The sequence below is a fragment of the Panthera onca genome, chromosome A2 (genome assembly GCF_046562875.1).
Source record: "Panthera onca isolate mPanOnc1 chromosome A2, mPanOnc1 haplotype 2, whole genome shotgun sequence".
NCBI lineage: Eukaryota > Metazoa > Chordata > Mammalia > Carnivora > Felidae > Panthera > Panthera onca.
In genome coordinates this window covers 155,575,727-155,602,151 of record NC_138340.1, presented here as the reverse complement: position 1 = coordinate 155,602,151, position 26,425 = coordinate 155,575,727, and the positions used below count along the sequence as shown (strand labels likewise).

At 41.8% G+C, this 26,425-nt stretch overlaps 2 protein-coding genes across 3 annotated transcripts in view; one reads left to right on the top strand and one right to left on the bottom strand.

Moving 5' to 3' along the window:
* The window catches only part of AGK (acylglycerol kinase), an 81,127-nt gene extending 78,605 nt beyond the window's left edge, over positions 1-2,522 (bottom strand). The window contains exon 1 of one of the 2 annotated variants that reach the window (XM_078438535.2): positions 2,395-2,522. The gene's annotated coding sequence lies outside the window, so the exon portion shown is untranslated. Of the gene's footprint in view, positions 1-796; positions 1,424-2,394 lie in introns of those variants that run through there. The other variant, XM_078438536.2, reaches the window with a different exon arrangement.
* Positions 1,493-12,984, top strand: LOC144614576 (uncharacterized). Its single transcript, XM_078438537.2, has 4 exons — positions 1,493-1,924; positions 11,440-11,505; positions 11,976-12,073; positions 12,723-12,984. The coding sequence occupies exons 1-4, from the start codon at positions 1,799-1,801 to the stop codon at positions 12,751-12,753; spliced, it is 321 nt and encodes a 106-aa protein (XP_078294663.1). The 5' UTR covers positions 1,493-1,798; the 3' UTR covers positions 12,754-12,984.
* The last annotated feature ends 13,441 nt before the right edge of the window (positions 12,985-26,425 follow it).

The window sequence follows — 26,425 nt, the reverse complement described above, 5'->3', positions numbered from 1 at the left end:
TATAAAGAGCTTATTCAAAATAGAGGAAAACACTAGCCACTCAACAGGAAAATAAACAGAGCAGAGAACACACACACACACACACACACGCACACAGAAAATTCCATGAAGCACTAATACAAATGGCTGTGTGCAGTTTTCAACTTCCTTAGTAATCAAAGACATGCAAACTACAAGGAACTATCACTGTTCACCTCTCAAAGTAACAAACTTTTGAATGATCGTATTCACAAATGACAAAATGAGAATCGACCCTCTCGTGCACTCCTGTGAGCAAGGGAAATTAATACAACTTTACTAAAAAACCAAGTAACCGTATAGATCCTTATTCTGTTTGTTTTCTTCACAGCACTTATCACTGGATGATCTTTATTTGCTGATTTCTTTAGTAGCCTACCCCAAAGGAACATAAACTCCACAAGAGCAAGGACTTGGTTCTGGTCCCTGCTGTACCCCCAGGGCCTAAAATAAGATCGGGCACATAACAATCGATAGCTAGCTAACTGCTGAATGTGACAGGGTTCAGGACGCACCACCCCCAAAATATAGCAACTTAGCATGGTGAATATTTTAAGCTAAAGGAGTCTGAGAAACTGTCAAAAGCAGGAAGGTCACTTTAGCCTCACCACCTGACTCGTCTTCCCTGAAATAGGTCATAAAATCCTCATATATGAGGTACCCTCCCTAAACCCAGAAGGAGCATCACCTGCAAAGAAAAAAGGATGCCAAGAAGAATCCTAACAAACATGCCTTGCTAAGTTTCCTGTTAACTTCAATTTCCTGGAACTCAACTTACCATATTCCTCTGTGACTGTCCACTCTTCATCAAACCTAATTTTCTATCCACTGACCACCACCCCCCCCCCCCACCACGCCCGCTCCTGGCCTAGAAACCTCACTTGCCCACTTGTAAGAAGGGAGAGCAGAAACCAAGCCAGGTTTGTGCTTGGGCGACCGACTGAATAAGGATTTCCATCATTAGATCTGGAACATAGGTTCGTGGAGAAATGTGATGTGTGCAGTTGAGGAGACAGTGAGTTTGAGATGCCTGCAGAACATCCAAGTGGATATCCAAATGATCAGTGGATGTCTGGATTTAGCAGTTTGGAGTTAGGAGAAGTTGGGTAGAAGATACAGATTTGGGACTCTTCAGTGTGAAGGAGGTCAAGTTTGACTGCAGATAAAAAATCACCCAAGGCCGGGGCACGTGGGTGTCTCAGTCCATGAAGCGTCTGGCTCCGGCTCAGGTCATGATCTTGTGGTCTGTGGGTTCAAGCCCCGCGTCGGGCTCTGTGCTGACAGCTCAGAGCCCGGAGCCTGCTTCGGAATCTGTGTCTCCCTCTCTCTCTCTGCGCCTCCACCGCTCACACTCTGTCTCTCCCTGTCTCTTAAAAAGGAATAAAACATTAAAAAAAATAATTTTTAAAAAATCCCCCAAGGCATTGGCAGTATTAGAGGACAATTTAAGAGTCAATAAAAGTCTGTTTAAAGATCCAGTGGAACTCCCTTTTTGTCACAAAACAGTGATTCGTACATTATAAAAACGTGTAAACACGCAAGGCCCCAGTGGAAAAAGCACTGGTGCAAGGGTCCTGAGGCCTCGATTCTAGAGTCGCTTAATTACTTCCAGACAGCGAGAGCCTGGGTAAGTCATTTAACCTCTACCTCTCTCCCCTTGTCAGTAAAATCAGAATACGCCGCCACCGGCTCCTTTGGCTCAAAAGATCACACCCCAAAGAACTGTGAATGCACTTTGTAAATTTCTCTGTAAGTATGTAAGTTGTCATGGCAATGTGCAATGTATTGGCTAACAATGCATATTCCTTCTAGGTACCCAAAAGAATTCTTACTCCTCAATCTCTGTGAAAGTCTCAATGTTATACGTTCAAATCAACATCTCTCCTCTGAAAAAGCAGATTGGCAGGTTGGTTGGTTGGTGGTCGTGTTTTGTTTGTTTAAGAACTCCCCAATTCTAATTGTATTCAACCCTCCTCACTGTCAGGTGGGGATTTTCTCACTAGGCTGTGAACCCCTCGTGGGTAGGTGCTGTCTATGCATCTCTAGCAAACAGAACCTAGTAAAGCATCTGGAATGAATGAACCCATCCATCGATCAGCAACTACTCGCCCCATCTTGCAAGAGAGTAAGCCGAAGCCCAAAGGGAAAAAGGGAGTAAGGGTCACACAGGCTAGCGACAGCTCCAGTACCAGAACCCAGGCCAGCTGACTCCCAGCGTGACAACCGGGACCCCGCCATCCCCCCGCCCGCACCCGCCGCCCGGACCCCCGGCCCAGACGGGCTCCCGCGGCTGCGCCCCCGCGCCCCGGAACCCCCGGCCCGGCCCCGTCCCAGCGCCCCGGGCTCCGCTCCCCTCCCGGGCCCCGCGCCGCTCACCCGGGCCGCTCCCGCTCCGCGCCCTGCCTTCCTGTGTGCTCCTTCAAGCTTCCCCCGCGCTTTTAAGGGAAACCGCGCCTCCGCCCTCGGGTTCCGCTGCGCCTTCCCGACGCGCCGGGACCGTGCGGCGTGCGGGGGCCGCAGCCTGGGGGCCGCCTTCGTTCCTGCTTCGCTCGTGTTTTCGTCCGTTCCTCCCTTCACCCCTCCGTTTGTCGCTCCACAGTATTTTATGGGAAGCCTACCAAGGCAAACGCTGTTTGGGGACCTGGTACTAAATCGGAAAATAAACGAACAGGGTAAATTGAGATCAGAAGTACGAAAAAGAAAAAAAAAAAAAAAAAAAAAAGAACCCGAAATGCGTGGAATCAAGAGAGTGAGGAGGAGGCAGTCTCAGCCCTTCCGAGTAAGGGGCAACCGATGTGAAGGAGAGGGAGCAGGTCCCCAAGGATCTGGAGGAAAGGAGCGCCTGGGGGAGGGAACAGCCGGTGCAAAAGCTCTAAGGCCTGAGACAGTTTGGCAGGTGGCGGTCAGGGCAGGCGAGGAGGCAAAGGAGTAAGCTGGGGAGGTGGGCCCCACAGGCGGTGGTGGTAAGGAGTTTGGACGTTATACCGCCGTATGGGACGTCACCTGGCCTGGGTCCTGGTGCCAGAGCTGTCGCTACCCTGTGTGACCCTTACTCACTTTTTCCCTTTGGGTTTTGGCTTACTCATTGCAAAATGGGGCAAATAGTTCCTGATCCATTGGTGGATTGGTTGTCTCATTCATTCCAGGTGCTTTACTAGGTTCTGTTGGCTAGATATGCATAGACAGCACCTACCCATGAGGAGTTCAGCCAGAGGGGCGATGTGATGTGGTTTACGTTTTAAACATCTCTCCGCCACCACGTATTGAGTAAATTCCAGACAGCAAGAGAGCTACAAAGAAGCCAGGGCCAATGCTGACCACCAGATGGCAGTTTTAATTCTGTCCTCTTCCCACCAGTACCTCTCCCTTCCTCACCCCCACCCCCACCCCCAACGTTGGTGTTAGAACCAAACTAGTCAATCCAGATTTCTTTCTTACCTTCTTCTTTCCATCATTCCCTCAACCAACTTTGCTGCATGTAGACTGGGGATGCACTCATGTACAGCAACCCGCATGGTGCCTGCATTCATAGAGCTTGCATTCTAAATTCCCCATTTGGTACATGCAGACATGCATCCTTCCTATCTTCCCCTGGATGTATATTTTAGGAAAAATGAGAACATCCAGTGAGGTTATGGGGCAGTAAAGCGTTTTCTGCCAGGTTCGAATCCTCGCTGGGCCGCACTGGATAACGTGAACTTGCTAGCCCTTTCTCCTGAGGTTCTGTCTGTATATTAGGGGAGGGAGAAGATCATCCTAAAACATACCTTCTAGCTATAAAATGTTGTGATATTGAAGGCATGGGAGACAGTTATTTTCACTTCTCCTGTCCCAACTATTTAGAATATTTGCATTTGAAAATGAGTTCCTGGGGTGCCTGGGTGGCTCAGTCAGTTGGGCCTCCAACTCTTTATTTCAGCTCAGATCATGATCTTGCGGTTCCTGGGTTGAGGCTCCGCATTAAGCTTGAGATTCTCTCCCTCTCTCTCTGCCCCTCGCCCCTCTCTCTCTTTCTCTCTCTCTGTAAATAAATAAATAAATAAACTTTAAAAAAAAAGAGAGAAAGAAAGAAAAGAAAATGAGTTGCTGAACTGCATCCCTGCAGGCTAGAAAAGTCTGGGTCTAGATGCTGGATTGTCCAATGGGCAGACTAAGCTTTAAGGCTTCAGCAAAACAGTAGTTCCCAAAAATAAGAGAAGTTCTGCGTGGATGAAATTACCATAATTTTCCAATCAGAAAATCAAGAAAGAAGTTCTTTCTTAAAACTTAGGAGAGGAAAACTTGATTTTAGTTGAGTGGGAGCCATGTCCTGTTGGAAAGATCAGGCATCACAAGGCAGATGCCCAGAGTGCCGGTGAAGAAGGGTGGCCTGGTGGGTCTCTGCGACCTGGGAGAAAGCCACACCCCAGAAGAGAGGCAGCCGCTCCCTGGGAGGGCAAACACAGACATACACAGCATAGCAGGCCTCACTCAGGACCATCTCTAATTGAAAAGTGCTCATCAGGCCATGGGGGGGTATTTGTGAGTTTACATTCTTCCTTTAATAGGCAGGCTTTAATTCACTGTGGCCAGCATGGTGGCAAATGGGGACGTCGATGTCACTCTGTTGTGTTCCCAGCAGAGAAATCTGGAAACAACTCCCAGGCTTCTATATGGATTATGAAACTAGAAAAGATGAGACATCTCCACACAATACAAACCTCAGAATTCCATGTGCAAAAGAGGAATGTGGTGGGGGTGGGAGGGGCAGGGCAGGTCTCTGAAAGACGTTTTGTGTTCCCTCCTTAAATTGCACGCTTGTATAGATAGAAACAGTGGGTCCTATGACTCAGATATGTCACCTGCAAATGGGAAATATCTGCATCAAAATAGGACTAAGTCAGAAATTAGTCAGAAAATCATCTTCAAGGAGTTAACGGGACCCATTACATGACACGTATTTACTGACATTTTAATGCGTTGTTGTAATACCCCATTTAGTTTTGAAGTTATATAACTCGTACTATTAATATTTTCCCTGTAGTAAGTACCTTTTTTGGGCTACCATTGGCCCGTTGGTTAAGCTAACTATTGTCCCCTCAGATTGCTTCCAGAGGGACACAGGTATAAATTAAGGATTGTCCATGCTTGATAAAACTTAACCTTCCACCCTAGGAGGGATTATAGGGAAAGCCACATCTTAAAACATGTAGCTTGCACATGCGTAAGGACACAAATGACGCTAAAACATGGAAACTTCCCAAATGCTCTTTTCAGGCATCATGAGTGTTGGACATAGAGATGTATCACCTGCTGCCCCAGCTGCTGGGGGTAGTTTGGGCAGACAGACTTCAGCTGTCGGCCCCTTCAGGGACAGCCTCCAATGCAGTGAGCCTTCTTAACCAAGGTCACGCCTTTCTGCGGATGGCCCACGTGCAGTGACTGATCTAGGAGGGAATTCAAAAGCTTGGTCATTTGGCCCAAAGTAAAACACCTCTGAGAGCCCCACAGCTCCTCACGGGGTCAGCTGAGGCTGTCCGGATACATCACAGCTCTTCTCCCTCTGCCCAATCTCGTGTTCTTCTCTCCCTTCTTCAAAAGCATTAGTGCTGAATGAGAAACACTGTGGTAGAGAGAATAATGACCCCCTAAAGATGCCCTTAACCCCTGGAACCTATTGTTCCTTTGCACGGCTGGTTAAGTTACGGCTCCTGAGTTGGGAAGATTATCCTGAATCATCCAGGTGGGTCCGATGTAATCACAAAGGTAAGGGTCACTATAAGAAGGAGACCAGAATTCAGAGAGAAAGGGGCAGTAAATGTGAAAACGGTAAATAATTTATAAGTTAAAGATAATATTCGAGAAATCTGGGTGAAGAATATACTGTCAGGAGGTGGTCTGCATAGTTTAAGACACATACAGTGATTCATCCTCCAACACCAGCGATTGGATTAAAAATTGAGCACATAGCTCAATTTAGACCAAAGAGTCTTAAGGATGAGTCCGCTGAGAGATCTCAGGAAAGGTTCATTCTCCTTAAAGGGTGAGATTTAAAAAAGTGACGGCAACGGGCCTTAAAACCATTATGCTCATGCTTGGTGAAATAAACCGGTCACAAAGACTGCATATTATGTGATTCCGTTTACACGAAACATCCAGAATTAGCAAGTACACAGAGATGGCAAGCAGAGCAGAGGCTGCCCAGGGCTGGGTTTGGGGCTGGTTGGGGGGGGGAAATGGAAAATGGTTGCTAATGGATATGAGATTTCCTTTGGGAAGTAATGAAATGTGCTATGGTTGGCTGCGGTGATAGCTGCATACGTGTAGGAATACAAAGGGGGACATTGCATGGTATAGGAGTCGCATCCCAATACAGCTGAGATGAAAATGGCAGAGATTGTCCCGCCTTTTCCCTCCGATGGGATCATCTGTGTACATGATACCTGAAACTGCTGAGGGAGAGAAGCGGAACAGACTCTATTTTAGCAAGGCTCTGTCTCTGCTGTTTTTCTGCTGGGCCCCATTTACTCATGTTCTATATTTTGCCTCTGAATAAACCAAAGAAGCTATGTTCCCACTTCAAAGGAGAAACAAGAAAGCTAATCACTCTCTGAGTTTTGGCCCAGACCCCCCCACACCTGATAACACGTAAGAAGAGAGGCAGATCCCGAACACGTTCCAGGACATTAGCTTCAAACAAAGCTTGGCCGACTCGGGCCTAGATACCCCCCACCCCCCCCCCCACTTCGGTAATTTGTGACACCTGTTATTCACCTGGCATCTGCCTCTAATCAGACCCTGCCCTGGATTCCTAAAGGAACACGTACCCCAGACCCCTCTCCAATCTAAACCCCTGACCCCAAGTGGCAATGAGGCTCCTTCTCCCCTTTCTGAGTCTCCCAGACACTCTGCCTGCTCCTCTTCACTTATCACTCACAGTGTTCAGTAAACTCAGTTATCACTTTCTCCAACTGGTGTTTGATTTCTCTCCCGAGTGAATCCAAGGACCATCTTGGATGGTCCTGCAGGACCCCCCTCTGGGTCCTCAAGCCCAGCCTGCCTGCATCACAGCCATAACCACTGTTCAGCCACAAAGGGAACCAGTTTGGGCCAATGCTAACTCACAGGGGACAGGAGGGGAAAGGCAGAAAGAACCTGGGTCGTTGATAACATCATGGAGCCAAATGGTTGTCCTGTGCCTGGAGCTTGCTCAAAGACTGGATGTCCTATTGCGTGAAATAATAAATCCCCTTATTGCATAAGCTGGTTAGAGTCAGGGTTTTCTGTTTCTTGAAGCCAAGAGCACTGAACTGATAAACTGCAAGCCACAGGCTATTGGTGGGTAGAAGACATGGTAAGGACAATGCTTGTAAAAAGATGATAAGTTTTTATGAGGAATATGGGTGAAAGTAGATGGCAGATACCCTTGATATCGATGATATGCTTCAACGTTTATTGTTCCTAAAATCATTCTCCAGCCATCCCCCTGGCCCCTGGGCCTGTGCCACGCTTGCTGTCTACAGATCCACTAACAATAAAAGACAAAGGTTCAAACAACCTGAGATAGTGCTAATCATCACAAACAGCCTTCTATGTAGCATCTCGGATGAAATCTGCCTATGGGAACAGGTGCCCCCTATTCTGATAGGAGTTAGAACTTCTACCGTGGAAAACTATGTATGAATTCTTTTAACATTCATTCTTGGTTTACTTACTTTATGCATATAGATTCTTCTTTAGACTACTTAGTTTCCCCTAAGGAAAAGTATAAAATGGTGTTCTTGTGGTATTTATGCTCAAAATCTCTTCCTTATTGTGACCTTTAATATCCACTGCATCTACTACTGCCAGATTGGAAACATGTAAATGAGGCCTTTTAAGAAACCAGCAGATTCTTAGGAGAGAGAATATCTTCTACAATGTAACATGGGATTTTATCAGACCCTCTGTAATGCCCATTCTCACCCATGCTCTGTATGGGCCTGCCTTTTTCTGAACAGGACTTCTCTTATTAATGTGTCTCCTTGTCATCCTTTGCCACCTACTCCTCCTGGCGACATCTAGCTCTGGCTGACACTTTCTAGCTGCCTGTTTAATATGGGAGTGAAAAACGACAAAGGTGGGGTCCTCGTTGATTGCATCAAACAAGGTCTCCAATTTTGTTTTGCAAAACCCAGTCTCCCAGGGTAATTCAATTGTAAGTATTCTGGAACAAGAAGGGGGTGATTCCATCAATAATGAACCTCGAGTAAATTTTTTAAGACTTTATTTTTTAGAGCAGTTTTAGGTTTATAACAAAATTCAGAGGAAGGTACAGAGATTTTTCTATACATGTCCCTACGCCTACACTTGCATAGCCTCCTACATTATCAACTTCTCTCACCAGAGTGGCACATTTGTTACAAATGATGAATCTATATTGACACATCATAATCAGCCAAAGTCCATGGTTTACCCTACCGTTAACTCTTGGTGCTGTACATCTTATGGATTTAAAGAAAGTATAATGACATATATCCATCATTATAATATCGTACAGAGTAATTTTCCATGCCCTAAAAATCCTCTGTGTTCTGCCTCTTTACCTTTCCCTACCCCCACCCTGGCAACCACTGACTTTTTGTTTTTTTAATTTTTTTTAACATTTATTTTTTTTTTTTTTCAACCTTTTTTATTTATTTTTGGGACAGAGAGAGACAGAGCATGAACGGGGGAGGGGCAGAGAGAGAGGGAGACACAGAATCGGAAACAGGCTCCAGGCTCCGAGCCATCAGCCCAGAGCCTGACGCGGGGCTCGAACTCACGGACCGCGAGATCGTGACCTGGCTGAAGTCGGACGCTTAACCGACTGCGCCACCCAGGCGCCCCATTAACATTTATTTTTGAGACAGAGAGAGACAGAGCATGAATGGGCGAGGGTCAGAGAGAGAGGGAGACACAGATTCTGGAACAGGTTCCAGGCTCTGAGCTGTCAGCACAGAGCCTGACATGGGGCTCAAACTCTCGGACCGCGAGATCATGACCTGAGCCGAAGTTGGACGCTTAACTGACTGAGCCACCCCAGGCGCCCCTGATTTTTTTTTTGTATTAATAGTTTTACCTTTACCAGAATGTCATATAATTGGAGTCATACATTATGTAGCCTTTTCAAATAGGCTTCTTTCACTTCACAATAAGCATTTAAATTTCCTTCATGTCTTTTCATGGCCTGATAGCTCATTTCTTTTTAGCACCAAATAACACTTCATTAGATGGACCACAGTTTATTTATCTATTCACCTACCAAAGGACACCTTGGTTGCTTCTGAGTTAAGGCAATTATGAGTAAGTCTGCCATAAACATATGTGTGGAGGTTTTGTGTAGACGTGTCTTCAACTTCTTTGGATCAATACCAAGAAGCATGATTGCTGGCTCATATGATAAGCATATGTTTAGTTTTGTACAAAACCACCGAACTGTCTTCCAGAGTGGGCACACCATGTTGCATTCCCACCAGCGATGAATGAGAGTTCCTGTTGCTCTACACCGTCACCAGCATTTGGTCGTGTCCAGTGTTCCAGATTTGGGACATGTGAATAGGTGTGTGGTAGTATCTCGTTGTTTTCCTTCGCATTTCCTGGATGATACGTGATGTGGAACATCTTTTCATATGCTTGTTTGCCGTCTGTATATTTTTTTTGGTGAGGGGTCTGTAAAGGTTTTTGGCCTATTTTAAAAATCGAGTTGTTTTCTTATTGTTGAGTCTTAAGAGTTCATTGCACATTTTGAATAGTTGTCCGTTACCAGATGTGTCTTTTACAAATGTCTTCTCCCAGTTTGTGGTTTACCTTATTTTTTTTGAAGTTCATTTTATTTTATTTTGGGAGAGATAGAGAGCATGAACTGGGGGAGGGGTGCAGAGAGAGAGAGAGAGAGAGAGAGAGAATCCCAAGCAGGCTCTGTGCTACCAGTGCAGAGCCTGATGTGGGGCTCAAATTCATGACTGTGAGATCATGACCTAAGCTGAAATCAAGAGTCAGATGCTTAACAAACTGAGCCACCCAGACACCTCTGTGGCTTGTCTTCTAATTCTCTTGATATTGCCTCTTGCACAAAATAATTTTTTCATTTTAATAAAGGCCAGCCTATCAGTTTTTTTTCTTTCAGGGATCATGTTTAGTGTTGTATCTGAAAAAGCATCACTGCACCCAAGGTCATCTAGGTTTTCTCCTATCTTCTAGGAGATTTATAGATTTGTACCTTACATTTAGGTCTATGATCCAAAAGTTTGAAGTAACTTTTGTAAAGAGTACAAGGTCTATGTTTAGATTCAGTTTTGTTTTTTTGTTTTTTTTTTTTTTCTGCATGTAGATGTCCCGTTTTTCCAGCTCCATTTGTTGAAGCAACTATCTTTGCTTCAATGTACTGCCCTTGCTCTTTTCCAAAGATCAGTTCATTATATTTATGTGGCTCTATTTCTGGGCTATTTTGTTCCATTTGTCTATCTATTTTTTCATCAATACCACAATGCCTTGATTACTGTAGCTTGATAGTAAGTCTTGAAGTTGGGTAGCATCTGTCCTCCAACTTTGTTCTTCTCCTTCAATGTTGTGTTGTCTATTTGGGGGTCATTAGCCTCTCTATATAAACTTTAGAGGGACTTTGTCAATATCCATAAGCTGACTTGCTGGGACTTTGATTGGGATCATAATGACTCTATGGATAAAATAAAAGGAACTGACATCTTGAGAATATTGAGTCTTTCTATCCATGAACATGAACTATCTCTCCATTTATTTAATTCTTCTTTTATTTCATTTACCAGAGAATCAAAATATAAAAGAGAGTTAACAGGCATGGAAGAGAGCATGAGAAGATCCCACCACCATTTAGTGGTATCTCCAGAAGGAAAGAATAGAGAATAGGAAGAAGCAGTATTCAAAAATACTGGCAGATATTCCATACTGAACCTGCAGAACACTAAAAGCAAAACCCTAAAAGCAGCCATAGGAAGAGGAAGGCAAAGGAATTAACTGAAAATGTATAAACATATGTGGGAAAGGAAACATAGGTGGGGGTTTCAGTTCTTGTTCTGCCACTAGTCTCTGACCTGTAACAGTGATTATAACCTGCCCCTCCACTACCCATTCCATACTTCCTCACCTTACACCAGGTTGTAGCCGGCTAAAATTTGAGGTAGGAGATCAAATCTTCATTCTCAGGGGACTGAGTTTGAGGTCCTGCCTGGGCAGAAACACGTCCCTCATGAACATTTACCCTTAGACTTGGCAAAATAAAGAAGTGCCCGGTGATCCCCTGGGTTTCATGCATATAACTCCCTGCTTTCATTGTATACGACAACTTCATTTGCCCTTACAAATTGGGTAAAAGTCCCTCACTGGGAGAGCCAGATCTTTTGCTTAAGGTCTCTGATGACTCTTTTCTGTCTTCACTTTATGCAGGTTTGGTTACAAGCTGAGTCAGTAGGACTGAGCCAACTCAACAAAGAATGCAAGATCTGGCCTCAGGTGTGTAGATTCTGTTAGTTGAGCTCCAGACCCTAGTTATTTCCCTAGTAAAGATGCTCCCTTTGTCACATACTAGACCAAATGTTCCTGTCTTTCTCCCAATTTCCCTGGAAATATGGAAACCAGCAGGGACAGGATTTCATCACTGGAAGACTTTCCATGGCATTTCCAGCTGTGCCTAATTTAAGCACATCTCAATATGGAATAATGAGAGTTTGCAGGATCAATTATACACACTCTTCTCCTTCTCCTTCTCCTTCTCCTTCTCTTTCTCTTCTCTTACTGCTGCTGTTTTTCTCTTTAACCCTCCTTTACACCTTCAATACTATTTGTATGTGACAGTGTGTGTTTGCCCGTGTGTGTACATGTGTATGCATGGCCATCCACACCCTTCACACATTGCCAGCTATCTTAGCCTACAACCTATGAATGCAGAGGCTGAAAGCTATAATGTATTGTTATTTTTTAAGACATGCAATCCCAGGGAGGAGCAAAAGAAGGAGGAACAAAGAGGTGAGGCAGCAAAAGTGGTCTCCCCAATGAGGATGTGTTATCAAGCTGGCCACCTGTAAGTGTGAACCATTGCTTCATCCGCGGGGACTGTCCTCCGAATACCCACATCAACTAAGTCTCAGAACTATCCCTGGAAGGAGAAGTAGGGGAAGGATCTATTCACCAGCTCTTGCCTTCAAGTGCAGGCATGGGTGCTGAGCAGGATCTCACAGCAGTATCAAGAAGGATGCCAGGGATACAAGACAAGCGCCCTGAGCCACACACTCAAGATGGGTGTGATCTGGCTGCGCCCCTCCAGAGTCAGAGCACATGCAAATCTGGTTGCCACAGTGATAGCTGGAACAAGAGACGGGTCCTTAGACATGAACTGATGCATAGGATGTGTCAGATACACTGACTTAAAAGCATAACCCTGATTTTTGCCTGTGTGCCCAGTGACCTCATGAGATATAATACCCAGTTGGTAGTCTAAGCTTCAAGTACAGTAAAAATATTGTTCTCTTGGTACCAGAATTTCTATTTTAGATATGAAGCTTTTCATACAATGGGGACAGGGAGTAAACATTTTAGAAGGAGGTCACCGGGCATTCATGAGATGTGCTACTCCCAATTCTACTACTTGATTCCCTGGCTTACATATTCTAGTTAAAGGAAGAATAACATCATATATTGTGCTGGTTCAAAGAATATTCTCTATCTTTCAGGCAACAATCCTTATTGAAAGTGCTTACTTGACCAGCTGGAGGCACAAGTGAATTTTAATAGACTATTCCACTATTCTGTGAGACCAGCTGCTTCTGGGGGTTGGGTACGTGATAAGACCAGCGATTCTAATGGGCTACAGCCCATTATCTAACTTGGACTCCTTGGTTAGAAGCAATGTTGTACAAGATACCATGGCCATTTTTAAGGCCTCTGAAAAGTCCTCAGACAGTGGTTCTGGCATGGCATGGCAGGCGAAGAAAATAAAAGCCAATCTGTGCATCCTTCACGGTGTCTTGCTGTGAGCTCCATTCAACATCCTGATCTGCTCCTAGATTCCAGGGGTATTAAATCTGCTAGGTCTTAAGGGCTGAAGGACAAAGTTGATGTACCAGATGAGCAAAGGAGCCTTCTCATGCTCTGAACCCACTCAAATCTGATAGCTTTTCTTCATCTGTGAAATGGGCCACTGCAGGAAACAAAATCTCATATTTGTTGCCTCAAGAATATATGCCTTCTTGTGGTAGAGGATACAGTGCCCAGCACCCTTCCTTCACTATGATGGCATTAATGGAGTGGGCCAGCCAATATGATGTCTTTGGGGTACAGTAGCAGGGAAAGTCTCTTGCCCTCTGTCATTGCATAGTCCCAGGATCACATAGATCACAATATTTTTTAAATCCTTTTTAATTAATGTATGATACTGCAACATTTGGATACATCCCTTCGTTGTTAAAGGTAGGGCTTTGAGATTTTAACTAAAAAACAAGATCTTTGAAGTCTTTTATGGTTACATTCCTAGGGTTAATTTTAAAAACTGGAATCAGAGGAAATATATTTGAGGTTCTAGATGCATATTCCCAAACTGTTTTTTTAAAAACTTATAACCATTTTCCATTCCCATTATCTATATGGGATAGCACCTTCACCTTCATTAATTTTTCTCCCAATTTCTATTTATTTAATTGTTAGGAAAATGCCATTTCATTTTTTGCAATTTATATTTTTTATTATGAGTTAAAATGCTTTTTATGTCCATCTAGCCATTTTCATTTTCTCTTCCATAAAATATTTGCTATGTCTTTTACTTGCATTTTTATTATATTTTCCCAACTTGCCTCCTACACTTATTTTTCTTTTTAAAATTCTCTAACTTTATGACCAAAGTATCACATTTTAGAAAGACAATATTATAGTAACTGGATTCTACTGATAGTTTGATGCCTTTCACATCATGCTCTTTATAGATTTAGTACAGTAGTCCTTTGATTTGTTTCTTGCTAATATTTTCCTGGTTTATTTGCCTTTGTACTTGGCTTGTGATACATTCTATGTGAAAAACAAAACAAAAACCTTGAATTGTATGTAGATGAACCTTTAAAAAAATTTTTTTTACTGTTTATTTATTTTTGAGAGAGGGGGAGACACAGCATGAGCAGGGGAGGGGCAGAGAGAGAGGGAGACACAGAAACAGAAGCAAGCTCCAGGCTCTGAGCTGTCAGCACAGAGCCAGACATGAGGCTTGAACTCAGACCGTGAGATCATGACCTGAGCCAAAGTCGGATGCTAAACTGACTGAGCCACCCAGGCGCCCCCAAGTTTAATTAAGTAATCTCTATGCCCAACGTGGGGCTTGAACTCACAACACCAAGATCAAGAATTGCATGTTCTACCAACTGAGCCAGCCAGGTGCCTTGTAGGTGGATGAATCTTAATCATACTCTTGAAGAACCCTCTAATGATTAGAAATTCACATATCTATTTTTCTGTGGTTTCATTTTCTTATAAAATGAAAAAAATTCACCCATGACTATGTTTCTGTATCAAAATGTACCAAAATCTTTCCAACTTCAAGGTCTTCACTGAGGCCCCTGATCACCTTGCTCCCACTCATTCTCCTCCCTACAACCTGTTCACCCAACAGACTCCTCCTGCATCATCCATCTAAATCAGGTTCCTACTGCTACACTTGACCAAAGCTCCCGTGTCCTTTATGGAATTCATAATAACCTTCAATTACATATTCCGTTGTGTGGTTATTTAACACCTGACCCCTCTTCCCACCACAGTGTTCTAAATTCTGTAAAGGCAGTGACAACATTATTCTTTTTCCTGCAGAGTAGCCACATCCTAATATATATATAATGCCAGGTACTATATATGTATATGTGTGTATATATATATATATATATATATGTACACATATATATACACACTGTATATATATAGTATATACCATATATATTTCTATGTATATAATATATAATATTAATATATAATATAATAATATATAATATAATATAATAATGATATAATATATAATAATATATATGGGAATATATATATATATATATATAGAAAGAGAGAGAGAATTTAAAATAAATATTAAAGTTTAAGTGAACCACGAACTTCCTCCACTCTCTGCCCTCCCACATACTAAGTTACACACATATTTACTCAAACAATACCACACAGCACCTTCCTCCACTGTACGTCTGGGAGAGAATGTTCCCTCCTCCCACCCAAGGCTAATGCATCCACCTGTGTTTTGTACAGCACCCCCTTCTTCCTCTCTGAGAAATCGGCCTCACCAGTAATCTTCTCCCTGAAGTATTCTCTCCCTCCATCTCCACTGTCCTTCCCTCTTAGCATATAACACCTACTCAAAAACCATCCACTTCAACACACAAGTATACCAAAACCTGTCCCTTCTGATCTTTCATTCCCTGCTACAATTTTAAAAATCAATTTTATTACCATATGATTTACATATGACAAAATTTACCCATTCTAAGTGTACAAATTGGTGACTTTTGATGACTGTATGTGTTCCTAGAGTGGCCACAGTGGAAATACAGAACATTTCCATCACTGCCCCAGTGTCTTTCTGCCCTTCCTGGCCAACTTTCTCATGCCCTCAATCGGCCCCAGCACCAAGCAGCCATGACTCTGCTTTCTGCCACTGTACATTACATCTCTCTCTTTCAGAGTTTCATATAAATGGAATCACACTGTAGTTGCCTTTTGTCCCTGACTTCTTTCTCTCAACGTAGTGTCTAAGATGCATCCATGTTGTTGGGTGTATGAGCAGTTTGCTCTTCTTACTGCCAGTGGTAGCCTGCTCTCAGGGTCTACTGCAATTTGTTTATCCACTCACCCATTGATGGATGTTTAGGTTGTTTTAAGGTTTAGGGTATTATAAATCAAGCTACAGTTAACATTTGTATACAAGTCTTTGTGTGAACATATGCTTATGTCTTCACCACTTTAGGGTAAATACATAGAAATGTAATGGCTGGGTTATATGATTAAGTGTATTTTTAACTTTTTAATCAACTACCAAACTATTTTCCAAAGTGGTTGTACCATTTCACATTCCCACCAGCACTTTATGAGAGGTCCAGTGGCTCCAAATCCTCACCAACACTTGGTATGTCAGTTTCTAAATTGGAGGAATCCTAATGGGTCTAATTGTCTATTATATACCTTCTTGGGTTGAGCATCTATTCAAATATTTTGCTCATTTTGAAAACTTAGGTGATAAGTCTTACTTGAATTTTGAGTTATTTACATACTTTAGATACAAGTCCTTTTTCAGGTATTTTTTATAAATATTTTCTCCCAGTCTGTGATGTGCCTTTTCATTTTCATAACAGAGTCTCTTGAAGAGCAAAAGATTTAGATTTTGGTGAAATACAATTTATTTTTTTCTTTTATGGTTCAAACTTATGTGACCTATTTAAGAAATTTTTTGCTTAACCCAAGATCATTAAGATTTTCTCCCATGTTTCTTTTCGGAAGTTCTATAGTTTTCCTTTATATTTAGGTCTATGATCTATTTTAAGTTAATTTTTTGTGAGTGGTATGATGTAAGGGTTGAGGTTTCTTTTTTACATATGATTATACAGTTGTTTCAGCATTATTTTTCAAAATACTATCTTTTCTACCACTAAAATACTTTGCAAATCATTTGACCACAGATACATGGATCTATTTATGGACTTTTTATTCTGTTTTGTTGGTCTATGTGTTTAACCTTATGCCAATACTATCTTGATTAATAAGGCTTTGTAGGAAGTCTTGAAATTAGATAGTGTAAATGTTCCAATTTTGTTCTTCTTTTCCAAAATACTCTGGCTATTCTAGGTTTTTTGAATTTCTATATGGAGCTTAAAATCATTCTGTCGATTTCTACCCAAAAAAAGTCTACTGTGATTGTGATGGAGAGCAGACAAACTTTTTACAATATTATTTCAATCCATGAACATAGTATTTCTCTCCATTTATTTAGGCATCTTTATCTCAGTAATGTTTCTTAGGTTTTAAGTGTACATGTCTTACACATATTTTATTTAATACATCTATGTGTTTCATGTTTTTAGTATTATTGTAAATTGTACTGTTTAAATTCTAATATCCAATTATTTGTTTCTAGAATGTAGCAATACAGTTTGGATCCTGTAACTTTGCTAAACTCCACTATTAATTATGGTATTTTTTTTTTGTAGAGGCCTAAGGATTTTCTATGTATACAATCAAGTCAGTTATCAATAAAGACAGCTTTACTTCCTTTTTATCTGAATGTGTTGTATTTCTTTTTATTTTCTTATTTTACTAATTAATTAATAAGGTGATATTAAATAGGATTGGTGAGAGTGGGCATTCTTGTCTAATTCTTGATCTAAGGAGAAAAGCATTCAAAATTCCACCATTAAGAATGATCATAGGGCACCTGGCTGGCTCAGTCAGTAGAGCATGTGACCTTTGATCTTGGGGCTGTTGGGTTTGAGCCCCATGTTGTGGGTAGACTTTACTTAAAAAGAAAAAGGTTTTAAAAAGAAAGAAATGATCATAGCTCTAAGTTGATCATAGATGGCCTTCATGACTTCAAAGGCATTCTCTGCATTTCCTAGTTTTATGAGAGTTTTTGTCATGAATAGTTGTTGCATTTTTTAAAAATGCTTTTTCTGCATCTATTTATCTGTGCCTCTAGATTTGGGACTGGGATGAGAGTCCCAGTTTGGACAGCACTGAATCTACTGGCAGACACTGAATGACATGGGAAAATAGAACACACAAGTTTAGGGTTAGAGGCAGACAATCTTTGGTACTCTTTCCCCCAAATCTCTCCAAAGCTAACTGAAGTTTTCCAGTTAGAGAATTATTTATATCAATTACAAATACTCCTGAAACACTAAGGACTGATAATATAATCAATATGAACTTGATCAGATTTTTTTCCTAACCTTAAACTGACAAAACACTGAGGAAATGGGAATAGGTGTCAAAGGTAACTTTGAAACCTAGTGCGTGTGGAGATGAGCAGATTAAGATCGGCCACTAGAGTAGCAATACAAGAAAAGTTGAGAGATGTCACAAAAAGGAAGTGAGATGATACCATAGCATAGATACATTTTAAATTTTCATGGAGAAGCCTGGAGATAATCACCATGCCGTCGAAGTCCTGCTCTCCTACATTAATTCTTTCTTGAACAAGGACGGTTACAAACAAGAATTTTAAAATAAAATCATCCTCTAAGCTGTTTTGGGCAAGTATACCCAGTAACTACCTTGAAAGACTGAATCTTCATTCAGTTCACAACTATCTCTCAAGCCCACCTCTCCCCAGTCAGACTGTCCAGCCAGCATTTCTCATGGTGTGTTTATAGAGCACTATTTCAGAGGAAGGTTAATAGTTACACACACACACACACACACACACACACACACCCCAAACAACAACAATGCCATAAGCTTGGGGATCACTAGGCCAAACGTGTCTTTATATTAGAATTCAATAGAACCTCTGATATACAAATGAGCATACAAATTTCCAAAGGAATAATACAGCATATGGTGTTTTCTGTATTATTTAAGCTGGGAATAAAACTTCACTTCTTGGCTTCAATTCTGGTGGAGTCAAGTGGTGTGGCAGAGATACTGCTAGACTTCAAGCCAGGAAACTTGGCTCAATGTCTAGTTCTTCTGACTAGTTGCTACGTCACTGGGGGTGCTTTATTAAAATGTCTGAGGGGCGCCTGGGTGGCTCAGTTGGTTAAGTGCTGACTCTTGATTTTGGCTCAGGTTACTGTTCGTGAGTTCAAGCCCTATGTCGGGCTCTGTGCTGACAGCACAGAACCTGTTTGGGATTCTCTCTCTCTCTCAAAATAAATAAATAAATAAATAAATAAATAAGCATTAAAAAAACATGTCTGAGGGGCGCCTCGGTGGCTCAGTCAGTTAAGCATCCGACTTCAGCTCAGGTCATGATCTCAGAGTTCGTGAGTTTGAGCCCTGCGTCAGGCTCTGTGCTGACAGCTCAGAGCCTGGAGCCTGCTTCGGATTCTGTGTCTCCGTCTCTCTCTGCCCCTCCCCTGTCTCTGTCACGCTCTGTCTCTGTCTCTGTTTCTCTCTCTCTCTCTCTCAAAAATAAACATTAAAAAAATAATAAAAAAACATGTCTGAATCTCTGTTTCTTCATCAATATAAAGATAATCCTCTAACTTACCTATAGGGCTAGTCATAAAGATTAAATTAGTTATTGGATGTGCTATCACCTGCTCAGTATCTCATGCCAAGTACACATGTGGTCTTTCAATTCCAAACTGCATCCTCTTAAAGAAAATACAGATTTAAAAATCCATTGTGAATTGTGTTAATTAGATTTTAAATGTTACATATAGTGATGGACCTAAAATGTTATAACCAATAAAGGGATATAAGTTGGCATTATACAGAAGGTACTTAATGTATACAACAAATGTAATAAACTGCCATCCACATTATCAAAATTGTCAGGAATTCTAGTTCCTGTGTGAGGGACAGAGTAACCAAAGTCCTTAAGAAAACAGGTTGTGAGTATAAAATAGAATAAAGACTGACCCATTCGTGGGAGAATATCAGAGAAATCGTAGCAAAACAGAAAATATCAAAAGAAAGAGGGCACTTTGAAGCAGCATAGCAAAGGGAAAAGACATTCCACCCAGTCAGGGTTCTTGCCTCATTTACTGGACACTTGACCTTGGGCAGTGAACGAAGACTGACTTGCTTTAATTGTGAAATGGAAACGACATGTCCCCTGTCTGGAGTCAGGGGCTGGATCAGATTCTCTTTCTCCACTTCTTAGTTCTGTATTCTCTTTACACAACTTTAATTTTTGATCTTGGCCCCATTGTCCAAAATTGCTCAGTATTCAAAACAGCAAAATGGTAAGCACAAATACAAGATCCTGCTCCTAATTGTGTATGTAATTGCTGAGATTAAGTCCTGTGACTTAAAATTCTCTGACATTAATTCTAAAGCTCTCCATTTATTCCTTATTTCCACATAGTGTCTTATCTTGAACCTTAAGAGGAAGGCTTTAATCCTCCCAGCTTTAAACCAGGGCAGGAAGCCCTGGTGGGCGTTTTGGCAATGCAGTGAACCCGAAGGGAGCACCACTAGGTGGCGCTGAAGATCCGGCTGTAGAAGGAAAATCGGGATAAACCCCGCACCAGCGTTAATTTCCTCTGGGTCTATTGGCTGGCACGGGGCTGTTATTTCCTTTATTGTCAGGGATCTTGGGGATGTCTTGGCTTGAATCTAATGCAAACAGTCCCTCTGCAGTGCTCAGCAGTTGGTAAAGGGGGTCTTGGGCTTGGCAATAGTATCTCCCGGGTTATTTACAAAATCACTAATGACCAGATCTTTCTGCCTCCTCCCAGAACCTTCCCTCAGTTCCCAGATCTGGGACCTATTCTGCTTCTTCAGCCATTCATTCATTCATTCATTCAAACATTTATTGCATGCTCTTACATATCAGGCATACAGCCGGTAGTAATGTGGTTTGAGAGATCCAGAACATTAGAATTTTTTTTCTTAGTCGGCCAACAGCACCAAACCCAGGTATGGTGCCTCAGAGTGACTGCTCAGGCCGTGCACTGAGGGGGCCAAGTTGCTGGCAGCTGAGCTGTGTTCCCAGGAGGGAGCAGAGGAGGAAGTATCGTGGTTCTTGCATTTACAACCAGCCCATAACACCTTCCTCCTCCAGCACACTTACCTGTATGAAGGCAGCGTAGCCTCTCTGCCCGATAACCTGCATGTCAAGCTGACCTCAGCACGTTCTTTTTCTCATTAATGGAGCTATTGATATTTACTTTAACTCTATTACAATGTAGTCTTGGGTTGTTTTTTTTTTTAAGTAAAAAATCTGGGGAAGTGAAAATACTCTGTATGATAGCAGAATGATGGCAATATACCATCATACATTTGTCCAAACCCACACCAAGAGTGAACCCTAATGTAAACTACGGACATTGAGTGATTACAGTGTATCAATACAGGTTTATCAATCGTAACAAATGTACCATCCTGGTGAGTGGTATCGATAGTGGGGAACGCTCTGCATGTGTCAGGACAGAGAGTATATTGGAAATCTCTACCTTCTCTCAATTTTGTTGCAAACTTAATAAACTGATCTAAAAAATAAAACCTTTTTTAAAAAGTCTATTGGGAATTCATTTATAATGGAATAGTATTCAGCAATAAAAAGAAATGAGTTATCCCGCTATCGATGAAAATACATGGAAGAATTTTATATGCATATTACTAAGGGAAACAAGCCAATCTGAAAAGGATACACACTATATGATTCCAACCATATGACATCTGGAAAAGACAAAGCGATGGAGACTATAAAAAGATCAATGATTGTCAGGGGTTGAGGGAGAGGGAGGACGAGATGAACACATACACAAAGGGGATTTTTAGGGCAGTGGAACCATTCTGTATGATCCTCTAACAGTGGATACATGTCATAACACGTTTGTCGAAGCCCATATAATGTACAATACAAAGAATAAACTCTAATGTCAACCAGAGACCTTAGTTAATAGTTATACATCAATATTGGCATATCAATTGTAACTAATTGATTCAAGAAGTTAACAGGAGGGGGAACTGCAGAGGGAGTAAGGGTTTATGGGAACGTCTTGCACTTTCTATGCAATTTTGCTGTAAACCTAAAACTGCACCCCCAAAATAGTCTATTAATCTTTTAAGTCTGTTTGGAAAGACCTCATATTTATATGACGCTTTGTAATTTTCAGATCAATCCACTTGATTCTCACAAGAGCACTGTAAGATGTAAAGAATTGGTTTTGTCCCACGTTTGCAGATATATGGACATGGAGGGCAAGGGAATCAAGTGACTTCTCAAGTTCATGCAGCTAAGTAAACAGCAAGGCAAGGACTTGAACCCATGTCTTCCTGCTGCAGATCCAGAGCACTTTTCTCTCTATTCTAAGTACTTACAAGCAAGGAAAATGATACCAGTCCTCTGTACTCTCCAGTGACTTTCCTTTCTTTCTCCCAGGGTTTTGGAGTCAAACTCAATAGAGATATACACTGTAAATTACAGTTCAAGATTTCGGTCTGTGGCTATTCGATACAATGTAGTACAAGGATTTCACGTGTAAAACAGCAGCTTTAACTTTTTTCCTACCAATTATTTCCTCCAGTGTCTTTTGAAATCTTAGCTTCCTCTCCACTTTCAGGATACTCCATAGAACAAGAATGAAAGCAGAGATGAGCGACAAGAATCTGGGGACATTTTTACAGAATATAGCACTGAGAATGTGGGATTTTTTCCCCTTAAAGAGCCACAGCAGCTTGGGATGAAAGGGGAGCCTTCTAGGGGGCATCATTATCCCAGAGCAAATCAGCACCAGCTGTCCAACTGCACAGAGAGAATCTTTGACAGCGACACCTTGTGGTAATGAGAATTAATAGCAGTAAAAGAGGAGACTAATTTGCTCTCTTGGGTATGGAGATCAGACTGACTCCTCTTGAGACTGTGCAAACCTCCTCCAGAATTCCTTGACATGGCTGGGGGGAGGGGAGTAAAAATTCCCAAGAGAGGCATCTGTTTTCAGCTAAGTAATCATTTAGACATTTGAGCAATAAATTAGAAAAACAAAAGAGGAAAGACCTATGGAAGGGCAGAGAGAGAAGGTGGTCTTCTACAAACTCAGGAGAGAGGCCTCAGGAGAAACCAAACCTGCCAGCACCTTAATTCCGACTTCCAGCCTCCAGAACTGTGAGAAGATAATTTCTGTTGCTTAAGCCACCCAGTCTATGATATTTTGTTACAACAGCCCTAACAATCCAATACAGGCATATAGTAGGCACTCAGTAAAGTTGAAGGGATAAATGAATTCTGCAATTAAAAATTCACAATTGGTAAATACTAGGAAGGATAAATAAATGTTGCTGGGAACAAATAATAACGTGACCTGACCTACTCTGGGACAATGGGGAGGGCTGATCCAAAGAAGTGATATTTAGGTCGAGGTCAGGAAGAAGGTGTTAAAGGTCAGGAAAAAGCCTTCCACACGCAGAAGGAAGTAGCATGTGCAAAGGCCCTGAGGTGGAAAGGAACACAGTGTGGTTTTGGATTTGGAAGGCAGTACAGAGAGAAGAAGAGGGAGACAGGTTCTGGAAGAGGCTGGTGAGGCAGCTCAGAACCTGACCAGATAGGGCCTTTCAGGCCATGTCAAGGAGTATGGAGTCATGGCAATCCATTTTAATTACGGGAGTGACAGGAACATATTTGTGTGGCAACAAGATTCCTCTGGCTGCTGTGTGGAGACTGCAGGGTGGGGTGGGGTGGGGTGGAAAGGGGTGGAGAAAGGCTGGATTTGGAGAGACCAGGAGTCCACAGGAGGCAAAGTAGGACATTGCGGCTTGAACTAGGGTGATGGAAGCAGAGGTGAATGGGTAACTCCAAAAGATATTTAGAAAGATATGCAAAAAAGAAAACAGCTGGATCCTCACCCTCAGAAACCTTACTTTTCCTGAGCACGGAAAGCCATGGGGAAGGTAGGAGTGGTAGTAGGGAAGGGAAGGAATAAATAGGAAGACAAAGAAGTAGAATCTGGTCTAATAAAACCTGCAAGTGTTAGAAAGGGATTTCTGAGAGGAGATAATCTAAGACTTGGGGGAAGATGAGAACCAGGATCATCCTGCTAACACTGCTGGTTTGATTATTTTACGAAATCCCCTTGGTAACACTGGAGCCACGACACATATTGGTTCGCCACTGGAAATAATCGTATTTTGCATTAATAGTTTTGGCTTTCAGCTCATCTTCATGCACTTTTGGATCTGATTTTTTTTTCTGTTTGACAGATTGCACTCTTGGTTGCCTTTTAATTATTGAATCGCTGTTCTTTATCTGCAGTCTTCGACTAGTAACCTTATTATAACAATTGCCCAAGACTCAGAACTGAACAGTGCACAATAAAAATCCACAATAATAAAAATGCTTAAATTAAATAAAAATCTCCCAACAAGTAGCAGAGCATGCTGGAATGGATTGTATGAGTCACCGATTGTATGAATGATTTATTTTGGAAGTTATATCAGCTAAAGAAAAGTGTATTTTGATCCTAACATTCAATACCCAGGCCTAATACACTCATCACAAAGCCTCTGAATGAAATAGCCTCATGCAAGATTATCAGCCTATAAATAACATCCTAATAGTCTGTTTGTATTTATGACTACTGTTTTTAAAAATAGTTACTAGGGACTTTCATAGTTGTTGAGTATTGCTTTGCACTGTCCCATACCCATACATGTTTGTAACTCTGTGCACACGTGTGTGTGTGTGTGTGTGTGTGTGTGTGTGTGGTGCGCTCACTAAAATAGTCATACTGTGATACACAGGCTAGAATCTGCTTCTCTTTCTTAATTTTAAAGAAGAATAGGAACAGAAAAAAGTCTCATAGAACATTAAAGAAAAATCTCAATTTTGTGACTTGAGAATGCAGGATGGTTTTACGAATAGAACTAGAAAGTTATGTTCTAAATTCCATTCCTCCTTTACCGCAGCAGCAAAAAGGAACCACTTGGCTAGAGAGTTGATCAGGCACTTTACAAAAGAGGAGATCAAATGGCCCATAATCATATGAAAAGTTACTCGACCCCCTTAAGAATCAAAGACACGCATGTTGAAATACAAATGAGATACCATGACAGAATGGCTATAATTAAACAGACTGATGATGCCAGGCGATGATGATGACGTAGAGCAAGGGGAACCCTCCTGCATACCTGGTAGAGGTATAACTGGTCCAACCACACTAGAAAACTCTTGGAAATACCTATAAAAGGTGAACATAGACATACCCAGTGTCTATGTATATTCCTGTAGGTAGTATAGGAATATACTATATTGTATTAATTTTCATTGTATTAATTTTCTATTGCTGCCATGACAAATTACCATGAACTTAGGGGCTTGAAAAAACAAGTTTGTCATCTTAAGAACTTCAAAGAAAATTTCACTGTCATAGAAAATCTCCGGAGTGAATAAGTACATCAAAAATTACCTATTACACCCATATCTGCCCTTGGCTATGACAAAGGCCGTAAAGAATGGGTCTCAAAGGGGAACTTCAGAAAATGATATTCCGAAAGACAGTTTCCTGTGGATCGCATGTGACATCTCTCTGAAGGATCGGGGGCAGGTTTCCAGATACTGAGCGTCTTTGCTAAGTGTCTCTTTCCATTCCCTAGGGGAAGGAGTGGTCTTTGTTGCTCTCCCTATTACTATGAATTCTTATGTTGTGTTATTTTTAAAAAGTAAAGCCTTTAAGTACTTTTTGAATGAAACAAGATTTTACTTGAAAGATGGGTCATACATAGTATCATTTCAATGAGTTAAGCATACGGCAATTTCCATATGCTTCTACATGTAAGTTTACAGACACTTATATCCTAATGAAAGAAGATGTTACCTGAAACAGTGATTACACACAGCATAGTTTCAGTGAGTTAAGCACAGGGCTATTCCCATACAACATTATTATTAGCCAATAATGTGGGCTAATCCCATATTATTACGATTTTAATAATAAAAAGCAATGACCCTCTCCCACCTCCCTCTGCCGGGTCTGCACCAATATTCCAGAGACAGCAAGGGACTGTCTGTTGCTTGAGAGAGACACTCAGCAGGAGGTGGGCTGAGCACATGGCTAAACTCTCCCAGCATCAGGGGCCAACCTCTTCCTAATTTCTCTTGGGGCCACGCGTTCTCATGAAGTCCATCAGGTTAGAAGTTCTCACCTTCTCCCCCCAACAAGGAGATACTTAGCAAATCCTAGCAGTGGTGTTTTTTTTTCTCTTTCAATCGAATGAGATCTAAAAATTCCATCACATGAAAAAAAAAATGCCATCATGGGATTTGAAACCACAGAAAATAATAGTAATAGGGGAGTTGCCATGATATTATGGTCGGCTTCTATCTTTTGCATTCAGTGTCGCTGCCTGTCTGTGGGTTGCATTTGCTCTGCTCACGATGTGTCATTGCGGTTAGCTAACCCATGGTGGAGCAGAAGAGAATTCCTGGTGAATTTTAGTTGTGCAAGTGGGAGGCATACGCTGCTTGCTAAGTGTCTGACAGATGTATGATGTTGTAGAGGTGAGAGTCACTAGGTAGCAGTGACCTGCACCACGGAGGCGGGGCTTGTTTCTGAGCAACTGGGAGGGATTTTCTCCTCCCCAATGCTAATTAATCTGTAGGAGCAAGAGATCAGATGAGAATCATAGTATTCAATGCCTCTTATTTCCAAGGCTGTGGTTGAGGGAATGGTCGTCAACCTATTCCCTTTGAAGTGCAAAAAAACCCTTTAAATACTTTTTTAAAAATGGCTTATCTGATAGT